This window comes from Bos javanicus, chromosome 17 (assembly GCF_032452875.1).
Source record: "Bos javanicus breed banteng chromosome 17, ARS-OSU_banteng_1.0, whole genome shotgun sequence".
Taxonomy (NCBI): domain Eukaryota; kingdom Metazoa; phylum Chordata; class Mammalia; order Artiodactyla; family Bovidae; genus Bos; species Bos javanicus.
The window spans coordinates 16,671,973-16,685,965 of NC_083884.1; the positions used below are offsets into that span (position 1 = coordinate 16,671,973).

At 37.8% G+C, this 13,993-nt stretch overlaps 1 protein-coding gene across 5 annotated transcripts in view; it reads right to left on the reverse strand.

Annotated features, from left to right (window-relative positions):
• IL15 (interleukin 15) overlaps positions 1-13,993 on the reverse strand; it is a 95,506-nt gene that overhangs the window by 54,454 nt on the left and 27,059 nt on the right. The window contains exon 2 of one of the 5 annotated variants that reach the window (XM_061384118.1): positions 9,755-9,876. The exons of 3 other annotated variants lie outside the window; for them this stretch is intronic. Coding sequence is in view for 1 of the 2 variants with exons in the window: in XM_061384116.1 (XP_061240100.1) it covers positions 9,704-9,876 (173 nt within the window). In the remaining variant the exon portion in view is untranslated. Of the gene's footprint in view, positions 1-5,010; positions 9,877-13,993 lie in introns of those variants that run through there. One more of the 5 variants, XM_061384116.1, reaches the window with a different exon arrangement.

The following is a 13,993-nucleotide window of genomic DNA, read 5'->3' on the forward strand; positions in this document are numbered from 1 at the left end:
GAAAATAAACCCCAGGTAAAAGTACCTATTCAGGAGTTGAGATCTTATAGGACAGAGGTACAGCCATAAGAGGAGTTTACAAAGAAGTCTGAATGACTTAAAGAGTTTCTTTAATAAAAGGAAAAGTTTCTTTAAAGATAATAAATAAATTATATAGCATTTTCAAAGTCCTACATAATCAGACACCTGCATTTTAAACTTTATTTTCCAATTAAATGGCGGCCAATAAAAAGTTGCAGGGGGTGTAGCTCAGTGGTATATTGCATGCTTTACATGTACGAGGCCCCAGGTTCAACCCCCACCTCCTCCATCTGTGTACTTTGGGCTTCTCTGATGGTTCAGTGGTAAAGAATATGCCTGTAATGCAGGAGGCACAGGAGATGAGGTTCAGTCACTGATTGGGAAGATCCCCTGGAGGAGGAAATGGCAACCCACTCCAGTATTCTTGTCTGAAAAATCCCATGGACAGAGGAGCCTGGTGGGCTGCAGTACAGTGGGTCACAAAGAGACAGACAAGACTGAGCAACTTAGCACACACAAATAAGAAGTCACTTACCTACCTTCAGTTAGACTCCTCACTTTATTGTATTCTACTTATGCTCTCCATCTTCGAATATATAAAAGAAGGATTTTTAAACTATTATTTAAAATCATAATAAAAGAATAATTACTAACAAATATCAAGTACTGACTACTTAGTTACTGTTCTAAGCTATTACAGTTACATAGTATGAACCAATTTTTTTGTTACAAAAACTTTGTAAGGAAAGGATTGTTACAATCATCATTCTAAAGTTAAGAAATCTGAGGAACAGGGATTCCTGGTCCAATGTTACACAGCTAGTAAGTGTCAGCACCAGGGCAGGAAAGCAGGAAGGCTGGCTTGCTTCCTTGCACCTGCTCCTCTCAGAATTAAACTAATGTCACCTCCTGTTTGGAAAATTCCTACCACTTGGCTCTCCTGAGGCTCCTTGAAAATGAAAGTGGGTATAAATAGAGTTTCTTTTACAGCAGAAGTAGAAAGAGACGGGTAGAAAATTCTCAAGATCAGAAAGATGTGATTCAAGTGAATGCTTCAGCCAGGACGGAGAGAAAGCGAAAACAGGTAGGAGACGACAGATGCGAGATAAACTCTCCACTGAGGGATCAGTACCCTTGGTGGAGTGGGTTGACAGTACATTTGGTGACAAGGCTTAGTCCTGGCTCATGCTTTGGAATTCCTGATGGATATCAACAAAAAGGGTACCCCCACTAAACAGGCAGCCAAATGTGATAGAAAAATAAAGGTGGGGGTTAACTAGGCAGAGAGGACTGAATTTAACACACCCAAGCCTCCTCACTGGAAGAGATCCAGAAGTTTCTGCCAAAACCCACAAAAGAATGGTAAGGATAGCTAAGGAGACAGCCATACTTGTATGGGAGAGGCAGTGGTGAGGTGACATAAAGGAAGATAAGCCAATTAAAGCAGAGACAGTTTAAAAGCATTGCCTGAACAGGTAGACCGAGGCTCAGAGGATCTGCAGGAGCTATCTTGCAAAAGGTCCTCCATTGGACTTCCCTGGTGTTGAGTGGTAAAGAATCCACTGGTCAATGCAGGGGACATGGGTTCAACTGCTGGACCGGGAACCCACATGCTATGGAGCAACTAAGCCCCTGAGCCACAAGTACTGAGCCAGCACTCTAGAGCTGGTGCCCCGCAGCAAGAGAGGCCACCACGACTACAGAGTAGCCCCTGCTCGCTGCAACTAGAGACAGCCTGTGGGCAGTAACCAAGACCCAGGGTAGCCAAAAGTAAATGAACAAACAAACAAAATTTTTTAAATGGTTTAAATTTAAAAAAAGGATCCTTCATTCCGAAGAAAATATTTCTTAACAAGGATGTGCCTACATTTCCTGGCATGTGTAGTACTAAGTATTACCTCTATCACAAAATCAATAATTTAACAAGTTTTAATAAAACCACAAAGTGTTTTAACCACAATTATACAATATGTATTAATAAAAGGTATACCTCCTTTCTGCACATTTTAATGCACAAATTATAGTTCTGTAACATAAGTTTACTACTACTCACAGTAGACAAATCTCCACTGCCTCATAAAAAATGTTAAGATTTCAGGTGATGTTTCCACAGCATATTAAAATAATCACCTGTATAAGAAAATTAGAATTAAGATAAGGTAAAGATAAAATGGGGCTTCCCAGGTGGCAATAGTTAGTGGTAAAGAACCCAACTGCCAATGCAGGAGACATAAGAGACGCAAGTTCCATCCCTGGGTCAGGAAGATCCCCTGAGGAGGGGACTGCAACCCACTCCAGTATTCTTGTCTGAAGAAATCCATGGATAGAAGAGCCTGGCGGGCTACAGTCCATAGGGTAGTAAAGAGTCAGGCAGGACTGAAGCACACATGCAGAAGATGAATAAGTAAGCTTACTAATAGTAAAATAGATAGCAATAGACTGGCAGTGAGGTTCATGCTTATATACATTGTGACTAGCCCTCCATACATATGGGCAGATGACTAACTAGTCAGAGTATTTTGACAACTTCTTGAATATTATGCACATTAGGACACCAAGACAAAAATAAACATGCTCCACCTTATGAGAACTTAAACATCTCAAGAATTAGTATCTAACTCAACTCCACCCTTCCTTCCTGAATAAACAGAGCCTTGAAAAGCAGAAGACAAACTTATTTCTTAATCTTGCTGACTAGAAGAAGCAAATACATTTTTTTTTGAAGGTGAGTGACTTAGTAAGAGTGGTGTTCTGAGAAAATAGGGTATGAATTAAACCATACAACAACTGCTGTGTCCATTTTACAAACGATAAAGCTGTGAGTAGCATTAGCTAGCCTGCGTTTGATACAGTGCTCCTAAGTGCTAGAGCTGGGCTTCAAATTCTAATAGTGTCCCACAATGCAGTTCACAAAATTCAGCATCCATTCTCCTAAAAAAAAGTAATTCTTAATAAAAGGAATAGAATAGTTACTTCTTAACCTAATCAAGTCTTCTTTAAACTAATACCAACTTCTAACCTACAAACAAATCACTGTGTCCCCACTGTATTCAGGACTAAGAATAAGATACCCTGGTGGCTATTCTTTGGAACTTTTTTTGGAATTTCTGATTAATAAAGTATAAAAAATAAGAAATTCTAGTTACAACTACTCAAAAAAATAAGACCATCACTTTTATAAATTCAACAAGTATTTAATACAACAAAGCTAAATACAGTACTTGAGGTATCACAGACTGAAACGGCAAGTTCTTTAAGATGGTTTGGAGCAAAACAAATGATAAATAAAAACTGAATAACCATAAGTTTCATATTCATCATTCTATATGTTAGCAATATGTAGAGGAAATTATATAACTCACATTATTGACAGAAGTGTACAATTAGGATAAATATGATAAAAACTATATTAGAACTACATAAAAATCAATAAAGCTAAACCAAAAAGCAAAAAAGACAAATAATTTGAGAAGTATCCTTTATTCCTGGATAGAAACACTATGTGTTACAGAGATATTTTTCCAAATTATTTCGTAGGAAATGAAATTGACATTACAATCTTTACATTCATCTCAGAAAAACCTACTAGTGAAAGCAGTGAGAATAATTTTGAAGTAGAAAAGTAATAAAGAGGAACCAGACCTAATAGGTGTGAAACAAATATATAAAAGCCTAATTTGGGGATAGGATTTAAAGCAATTTTTAAAAAATTCAACAAAATAAAATTGATAGAGTTGACAAAATAAAAATAATATTTCTATAAGTTAATGTGCAATAAACCAAATGAAAGGGTAAACAGTTAAGAAAAGTGAAAAAAAATACTAAAATGTACTTGTTCCTTATATTTTTAAAGGATTATAAAATTTGGTAAGAAAAACAAAAATATCTCTAAATATAAATAACAAAGATCATTGCAGTAAAAATACAAACAACAAATGAACACTTTATGGAATCCAGTATCTACAGTAATCAAGAAAGCAAATTAGACTCAAATGCATTTCTTACTTTTCAAATCTGGGAAAAAAGTTACATTTTATTGACATTAGGAAATGATCACTATGTATGCATATGTCAAATTATAACGTTGTACAGCTGAAACTTATGTAATTAAAAAATTACAGTTTGTTATATTTTTTATAAAAGTAATGTACATAGTTGAAAAACAAAACAAAAAGAAAAGATATTCATTTTAGAAACTGTACCTTGATTCCTGTCCCTGGTCACCTGTTTTCCCTCCACCTTCCTGCCTTGATTTAGGCAAACATTTTTAGTTCTTGCAAATACTTAAAAGTTTCCTTATGAAATGCAAGCAAATTTAGTAATATATACTTATATTTCCACATTCCTCAAATAAACTTAAATAACAAGCAGCACTTCACATGAGGTTGAACATATTTTTTATGAATCAAAACACTATCTGTATTATTTATTTGACTGTAATGGGTCTTTGTTGTTGAACGGGCTTTTCTCTAGTTGCAGAGAGTGGGGTCTACTCTAGTTGGTTAATGGGGCCCTCATTGCAGCAGCTTCTCTTGTTGCAGAGCACAGTCTCTAGAGTGTTCGGGCTTCAGTAGCTGCGGCACGTAGGTTTTAGAGCACAGGCTCAGTATTTGTGGCACATGGGCTTAGCTGTCCTGTGGTATGTGGGATCTTCTTGAACCAGGAATCGAACCTGTGTCTCTTGTACTGGCAGGCAGATTCTTTACCATGGAGCCACCAGGGAAGCCCACTATTTGTATTTTTTAATGTTCATTTATCTTTGCTTACTTGGCTCAGTTGGTAAAGAATCTGCCTGCAGTGTGGGAGACCTGGGTTTGATCCCTAGGTCAGGAAGATCCCCTGGAGGAGGGCATGGCAACCCACTCCAGTATTCTTGCCTGGAGAATCCCATGGACAGAGGAGCCTTGCGGGCTACAGTCCATGGGATCACAAAGAGTTGGACACAAGTTAGGGACTAACATGCTGTTCTGTGCTTTGTATTTAATTTAAGAGAGAAAACTCCTGGTCATTTGAGAGGCAAGTATTTTTTCCCTGCTTACCATTCTCCTTTAGAATTTCTCCAGTTTTTCTTTTGTTTTGGCTTGTATTTTGGCGAACCAAAGGATTTCTTTTAATGAGTCAGAGTTACCTTTTTTCTCTCTCTCTTTTAGATGCTGGAATTGAGCAATAGAAAATGTTCAGCTAGATTCCATTTTTCTTTTTAAGTATTAAGTCATTTACAAATAACAGCTTTACTTACACTTTTTAAAATTTCATACCTCAAATTCCTTTGCCTTTTTTGGTTGTGTTAACTAATATCTCTGGTACAACATCACTAGCAAGGGTGAGAGGTAAACACAATTATCTTGTTTGTTCTTTGAGCATAAATAACAGAAGTACCTCTAGCATTTAGCCGTTATGTTTGTGTATACGTATGTGTGAACATACAGTTTGTTGTTTTGTCATGGTAATAAAATGTTTGACTCTTTCTTTATTGAGATAGCTCTCTTTTTTAAAACATCCAGAATGGTTGCTAAATTTTATCAAATGAGTTGAAATTAACATATGATTTTTCCCTTAGATCAACTATTACGATGAAATATTTTAATCGACTTCATAATCTTTCATCCTGGAATGAACTTTACTTCATCATGAATACATAATTCCTTTAATGAGCTGCAAATAATTTTCTGAAAAGTTTTTCATTGATATTCATAAATAAAATTGAAAATAGTTTTCTTCTTGTGAAATTTTTAGCATATTTAGGTGTCAATGATAATCCCCCTTCACTAAAACAAGCTGAGTTTATATTCCTCTGGAAGGGTTTAAATCACACTGAAGTACTCTCTTCTTTTAAAAAATCATTAGATAGGGTGTAATATACAAATGATGCATACTGTAATATCTAGGTAACAATTAATATGTTGAGGTACAATTTTTAAAGATACATTTAATATTTAAGGGAAAAATAAAGAGTGAAATAATATTAATTAATAAATCAGTAGAGGAAATAAGGATAGCAAAAAATTCATTAATCTACATAAAGTCAAGAAAGGAAGGATAAAACTACATAAAGAGATGAGTCAAGTGGAAACAAATAGTAGGCTGGTAGATATGAATCCAACTATATCAGTAATTATATTAAATGAAAATGGACTAAATATGTAAAAGACTAGGATTGCCAGATTAAGTTAAAAACAAAAATGTAAAACAGCTACCTCTTGTTACAGGACACACACCTGTAATATAAGGACAATGTCAGGGTGAAATGGAGGGGAAAATATGTATCATGCAAAGACTGAAAAAAATAAGCTGGGGCAGCTCTACTAATGTTGGATAAAGCAGACTTGAAGGCTAGTCACTTAGTAGAAAGATAGGCGGGCATTTCATACCCTGTAAAAGGTCCATCCACCAGGGGGATATCATGATAAAAAATGCAGCCTCCTAAAAATTATAGCTTTAAAGTTTATAAAGCAAAGCTAAGTAGAACTAGAGAAAAGAGAAAAAGGCAAATTCACCATCATCTGGGTGACTTTAAAATATCTCTCTCAAAAGCTAACAGAACAACAGAGAAACAAAATTCAAGGATAGAGTAGGCTTGAAAAAAAAAAGCTTGATCTACCTGACATGTATGATGCATTATACCTCAAAATGGAAAAATTCACTCTTCTACTTCTGGAATATTTGCCAAAGGTGACCATGTGCTGGACCACAAAGCAAGTCATTATATTTAAAGAACTAAAATTATTCAGTGTTTATTATGGGATATAATTCTGGCTGTGAAATCAATAATAAACTCTTAGTTTGTTTCCTCAATTCTCAACTGTGTGAAAAATAAACAATAGACTTCTTAAAGAACTCACGAATTCAAGCAAATAAAAAAGATATGACGTCATCATTAGGCACAGAAAAAGGATTCTAGTAAATGGTGCACTTCCAAGAAAGCAAGAGAAGGTAAAAATGGGCAGCCGCAGGGCAGGGGCGAGCCCCTAGAAGGAAGTGCCCAGGCAGGCTGGCCATTCTTAAGTGCACGGAGCTACACAAAGGGCACCTTTGCAGTCACCCCCAGGCAGAGGAAGAGGCAAGATTTGCAAGAATGTGTTACTAACTCCTACAACCCACCGGCAAAGATTAGCCAGACAGCCTGTTAACTTGCCGACATTTCCATCAGGAGGAAACCCCATGCAGGAAATCCAGGATGTGAGCTGGTAACCCACCCGGTCTGTCACTGAAGGACACAGCCACTTCTTACCAATGCATTTCCTTCCTTTTTGAAAAATGTGCTTTCTGAGATCTGTCCGCTCACGGAGACAAAGAACCTTTCCCCGTTTCCCCTGGCAACGACTCCTTGCTCAGGCTCAGTACCCACACAGAACTGGGCTCTTTCTTTCCCATTGGTGATTGCTGACAAATGTCATCACAGGACCCCCTCCGTACTTCCATTTCTCTCAGTCCCTCAAGGAAACTTCCTGGCAAATGCTACCAGCCTCAGGTGCTTTAGTCTACAGCCCATAGGTTTGGATTTTACAGCTTTTCATTTTAGATTTTACAGCTTTTTCACTATCTGAGTTTTGTTTACACTTAGTTTGTGAGTCTTTCCCCAGTCCCATTCTATTAATACATGATTTCCAAGATGAGAATTACATTTGGTCCAATCCACTGCTCATCATGGAAGCGGGAAAGATTGCTTTAAAATTGTTAAATGTCAGCACTGAAGAGAATGTAGTGTCACCAAAACTCACAATGGGATGATGAAGACATAAATCTGTACATATTTTCTGGAATATGTCTGAAGTACCATTTATAACTTTAAACATTTGAATTTTCCTAGAAATTTTTCCTAATAAAAATTTCAAAAATCTGGTCACAGATTTATTAAAAAATATACTTACTGAAGTTTTCCTTTAATAACCACAAGTTAATGACATTATAATAGGTTACGATATATTTAAATTGAAGTATTACATACACATGAAAAATAATATCAACTTATGTAATATCACAAGGAAATGTCACAGTTTGCTGTTAAACAAACAAGGTAAATTTTCAATATTTTTTATATCAACCATGTAGAAAAAAATAGCCCTGGAAAGAATCATGTAATAATCTGCCTCTTAGTTACTGCATTACTGGCAATGTTTCTCTCACTTTATACTTTTCTGTACTCTTCACTCTTATGATAGTGAGCACATGTTACTTTGATAATCAGAAAGATAACAAAACAAAAATCTTGAGACACTCTTCCACAGATAAGAACAGCTATTGCAGGCCTCCACAAACCATCAAAAGGGTTGTTTTTAAGGACCCCAAAGGACGCTGCTCTGCATTTTTATTAAGAATCCCTAAACTCAAGAAACCACCTGCTCAAAAACTAGGAATAAAAAATTCCAATAAACAGAAAGTACTTTTGTTATGACTTCAAAACAACTGAGGGGAATATCCTGCTTAATTTCTTGCATATTTCAAGTATGATTTCACTTAATGAAATTCCTCTGGTTTTTGCCCCAGAATTGATCATAATGGAATTTTTAAAATAACATGTTTATTCATTTTCATAATCAGTGACAATTTAGAGCTATGTTGCTGTGACAACAATGTCCCAAGTTCTATTCCTCAACATCCAAAGGACTCTCCAACTTCTTCTTTGAGCCTTCAGTGATAGCAACACATAAAATAAACACATAAAATGTGTTTATCTCTAAGATTGTCAGTAAGTTGTTTCTCAAGTTTAGGGAATTCTTAATAAAGATTCTAGGAAACAGAGCAGTTTCAAAGAAACACATGAAGTTAGAAGATATGTCTTACTTTTTAGGTAATTACAAATGACATTTTCTTCATTCTTTTTCTTTCAATTTATATTTACTTTATTATTTTATTATGCCAGAAATGATTGCATAAGAAAGGAATTACTTTTTTCCCTCTTAGGATTCTTGTAAAGGGTTTCACTTTTCATAAACCCCTGTATTTACTCTACTGCATATTCTGATCTAAACACATGATACAGAAATTTTTCTAACAGAGTTATAACTGAAAGTAAAATTAAATCATGTGTTCACTTTATCAAAAAGAAGCTAGTTCCTTGGATTTCCATTTCTGTGACTTTATTTTGTTTAGTTCTTGAGACTACTTGATTTTACATCGCTCTCACTTTTCAAAAGTTTCAAATAGTCATTCTAGAACTCTAATCTATATTATTCTCTGATCTCCTTACCTTTGTAAAATCATTCAGAGATTGGATCACTGTGTTACCTTTATTATCTAATTCTAAGAACACTAGTTTCTTTAAAATTGACTTAATAATAGCAAAACGTGAGAGGCAGAATTTCTTCAACTAATATGCCAAGGGTTGGCAAACTGACCCACAGGCCAAATCTCACTTGCCATTTGTTAAGTTTTGTTAGGATAAAGCCATGCCCATCTATGTCTATACTTTCCCAGTACTTTCAGTATATAGGGGAAGAGTTGAGTAGTTGCAAGAGACATCATTTGGCTTGAAAAGCCTAAAATATTTACTGTCTGGCTTTTTTCGGAAGAAAATTTGCCCACCTGTTATGTGCAATGTTCTCTGTCCTCAGAAAATGCTTTCAACCTTCTATGACAAATGGCATTTTAGTTTTTACTAAGATGCTCACTTCTTAAAAATCTCAGGTACATATATAATATCCGCTAGTTTGCCACATCTTCATTATTGTTAATTACATTATTACATAAATGGGTCTATACTGCATGATGTAATTCTTGAAACCTTACTTACATGACCTCCTATATGCTGGCTATCTGCTAACATTGACTTCTTGACTTCCTGTGACATCACCAACATGGCACATGATGAGACATTATTTTGAAGAGCCATGTGACCATATGTAGGAATGGATTCTGTAGGAGTCAAAGGCAGGATAAAGGGATTAAAAATTATGTACTGAATAATCTTCCCTTCCTTGAATTTATAATTACTTCTGCATCTCATGATGCTGGAAAAGACAGGAAGACTCATATGGAGAAAGCTTCAGAAGTCAATAGGAAGTTTTTAAAATTAATTGTCCCTGAAATCTTCAGTCTTCCTCATAATTTAACTCACATCCATGTTGAATATAGCTGCTTCATTTGGGAAAAGAAATAATCAGACATTATTTAAAAGGAAGATTTTTTTACTCTTGCCCTGGAACTGGTGATGAGAACCAAATATTGGGGATAAAGAAGCATTAAGCTGCCCTACATTCTAAAGAGAGTTTTGTAGCTATGTCTAGACACCTACTTCAGGGAGAATTCAGAGGCAGGCAAACCCTTACTCTACTTCTACTTCAACACCATCAACTCCAAGATCCCACGACTGGTCCATATACAGAAGACTAAAATACTAGCATGGGAAGTGAGAGGCAATGATTGGAATCACCAGTCAGCAACATGACAGGAAGTTCTATGGGACTATACACAAGAGACACTGCGTTATAAACTGAGCTGTGTCTCACCAAAATTCTTGTGCTGAGGCCCTAGCCCCCATTGTAACAGCATTTGAAGATGGGGTTTGGAAGGTGACTAGGGTTAAATGAGGTTATAAGGGTGGGACCCTCATGATGGGATTAATATGGAGTTATGAGAAGTGGTATTAGAGCACTTGTTTCCTTCTCTCTCTACACCTCATGAGGACACAGCAAGAAGGCAGCCATCTGCAAGCCAGGAAGGGAGGCCTCCCCCAGGGAACTCAATCAGCTGGCATCTTGATCTTGTGCTGTACCCCCAGGGGAGGGATTTGAAAGGGCAGAAAAAGCCCAATTCTGGAACCTTCCATAGAGAATGTAACAATAACCTGTTCCTGTTAGCTCAGAAGGGAAGCGACAGCTAACAGAGTATAGCCTAGTTAAGTCAGGAGCCATCTGGTATGTCTGTCCTTCACCACCCTTTTGGCCCTCAACTTCCAGTGGTTAAAACCAGAAGGAGGTTAGAAGGCATGAAAATGTTGACCACACCCTCTTCCCTCAACTGGTTCCACAGGCCTAACTTGAGCTGAGTGAACATCATCTGGAGATGAGACTGGAATTTTAAATGGATTAGACAATTCAATAATTGGAAGTGATCAAGATGCCACCTGATCTGACAATTTTGTGAATGGATACTTACAAATGGATTATGAGAGAAGCTGTACCTGAAACACGGAAGAGTCAGCATACCTAGGTCTTTGATACCACGTGTTATGAAGGAAAAAGGAAGAGGCAATGACTGTTCAACAAAGAGTAACTCATTTTGGATCACTTTAAGGCAAATTCCTATTCTATCATTTCTCCCACTTTCTAGAATTCACTTTTCAAGTTTATTCCCTTTCAAATTCCCTTTTTAACAATCTTTCACCTAATCCATTACTATTATATAACAATAAGAATAACAAGAATTCTTATGAAGCTTTTTGTTGAAAGAAAAAAAGATTTTTGAGAAAAATGTTTATTCAACTCGAAAGTTGATCTTAAGACACAGCCATTAACAAACCTTTCTCTCTCTTTCTCTGTCTCTCTCTCTCTCTTTTTTTTTTTTTTGCTTTCTCCTCTACATCATGTTCATACAACAGCCAACTCCTTAGTTCTGGTTTTTCTTCCTACTTGTATTATCTGTATGCAGGTCAGGAAGCAACAGTTAGAACTGGACATGGAACAACAGACTGGTTCCAAATAGGAAAAGGAGTACGTCAAGGCTGTATATTGTCACCCTGCTTATTTAACTTCTATGCAGACTACATCATGAGATGGATGAAGCACAAGCTGGAATCAAAATTGCCAGGAGAAATATCAATAACCTCAGATATGCAGATGACACCACCCTTATGGCAGAAAATGAAGAAGAACTAAAGAGCCTCTTGATGAAAGTAAAAGAGGAGAGTGAAAAAGGTGGCTTAAAGCTCAACATTCAGAAAACTAAGGTCATGGCATCTGGTCCCATCACTTGATGGCAAATAGATGGGGAAACAGTGGAAACAGTGGCTGACTTTATTTTGGGGGGCTCCAAAATCACTGCAGATGGTGATTGCAGCCATGAAATTAAAGGACGCTTACTACTTGGAAGGAAAGTTATGACCAACCTAGATAGCATATTCAAAAGCAGAGACATTACTTTGCCAACAGAGGTCCATCTAGTCAAGGCTATGGTTTTGCCAGTGGGCATGTATGGATGTGAGAGTTGGACTATAAAAAAGGCTGAGTTGATGCTTTTGAACTGTGGTGCTGGAGAAGACTCTTGAGAGTCCCTTGGACTGCAAGGAGATCCAACCAGTCCATCCTAAAGGAGATCAGTCCTGGGTATTTATTAGAAGGACTGATGCTGAAGCTGAAACTCCAATACTTTGTCCACCTGATGCAAAGAACTGACTCATTTGAAAAGACCCTGATGCTGGGAAAGATTGAGGGCAGGCAGAGAAGGGGATGACAGAGGATGAGAGGGGATGGCATCACCAATTCAGTGGACATGAGTTTGGGTAGACTCCAGGAGTTGGCGATGGGCAGGGAGGCCTGGTGTGCTGCAGTCCATGGGGTCACAGAGAGTCGGAAACGACTGAGTGACTAAACTGAACTGAACTGAACTCTATTATCTCAGAATTTATTCTTTGAGATTTTTCTTGGATATTTTCCCATCCACTCTATAAACATGCATCAACTTGATCAGGAACACCTAAGAGAGATCACTTCCTTGGGCATTTTCCCTCTGCAACCAAGAAATAAGCTTCCTGGATAGGCACCACAACTGAGAATTCCACAGAATGTGTGAGAATGAAATCAGCAAATATGCTGAAAGGCACAGGATGAGCACGCAGACCCATCTGATCCTCAAAAGGAAGGACCCTGAGAGCTGCTATGACTTTTGGCTACCTCCTGGGCTTCCCAGGTAACTCTAGTGATAAAGGACCCACCTACTAATGCAGGAGACATAAGAGATGTGGGTTCGGTCCCTGGGTTGGGAAGATTCCCCTAAAGAAGTAAATGGCAATCCACTCTAGTATTGTTGCCTGGAGAATCCCATGGACAGAGGAGCCTGGCAGGCTACAGTTCACAGGGTTGCAAAGAGTTGGACACGACTGAAGCAACTTCACACGCATGCACGTTCACCCTTTTAAGCTTCAAAATAGAGGATGAATAAAAGCACCTACATCTCTGATTTAAAGCTAGATAGATCCCTGCCTTTCATGTCCTCTGTTGGCTAATGTTCCAATTATTAGCAACAAGGGATAATGTTTCTAGAAAATAGGAGGCAAGCTTCTTCAGGAAATACCTAAGAAGAGGTAATCAAAATATTTAAAAACCAAATTCAACTCAGTTCTGCTGCCATTTGCCCCAATAACCTGCCTCAACTAATGCAACACACTCTTGAAAATGCCCTAACAGTGCATGTCCTCCATCTCCACACTGCAGTTAAGGCTGACTGATCCAGATCACTGGCCTCTCTGTGGCCAAATGCATGTTTGGGAAACATTTTTGTCTCTTACTTTGGACTTCAATTTGTACACACTGAAATGGAATAGAATCAAAGAGTGTTTGATACTCCAAACAACTTCCATCCAGGCATCCGTGTTTCAAAGAGGATAAATGGTTCCCAAAGGAAATGTCTTCCTCTGACCAGCAAAGCCATCTAAGGATTGTTATGCCCTTCCATAAAAGATGTAAAGAAGCTCGGCAGAACTGTCGTAAACATGGAGGCAGTCGTCACACTAGCTGAGAGCTCAGAACTGAGTCTCTGCAGAGATGCCCTCCATGGACCCCTCTCTGGGGACCTGGCCTCCTTCCCTGGAGTTGGAGCACTCCTAAAGGGTCGTCAAGCTTCAGAGAACTCCTTATGGGATTGACTGGCTGTCTTTGCTCCAACTGCACCCCAGTTCAACTTGTCCTTCTACCCACTTACTTCCATCCCCCTCATTTCCATCGGGTGTTCCTGAAGACACACCCCATGAGACTCCTGCATGTACATTCCTGTCTCAGAGTCTGCTTCCCAGGGAAGCCAATCTACAAAAACATTA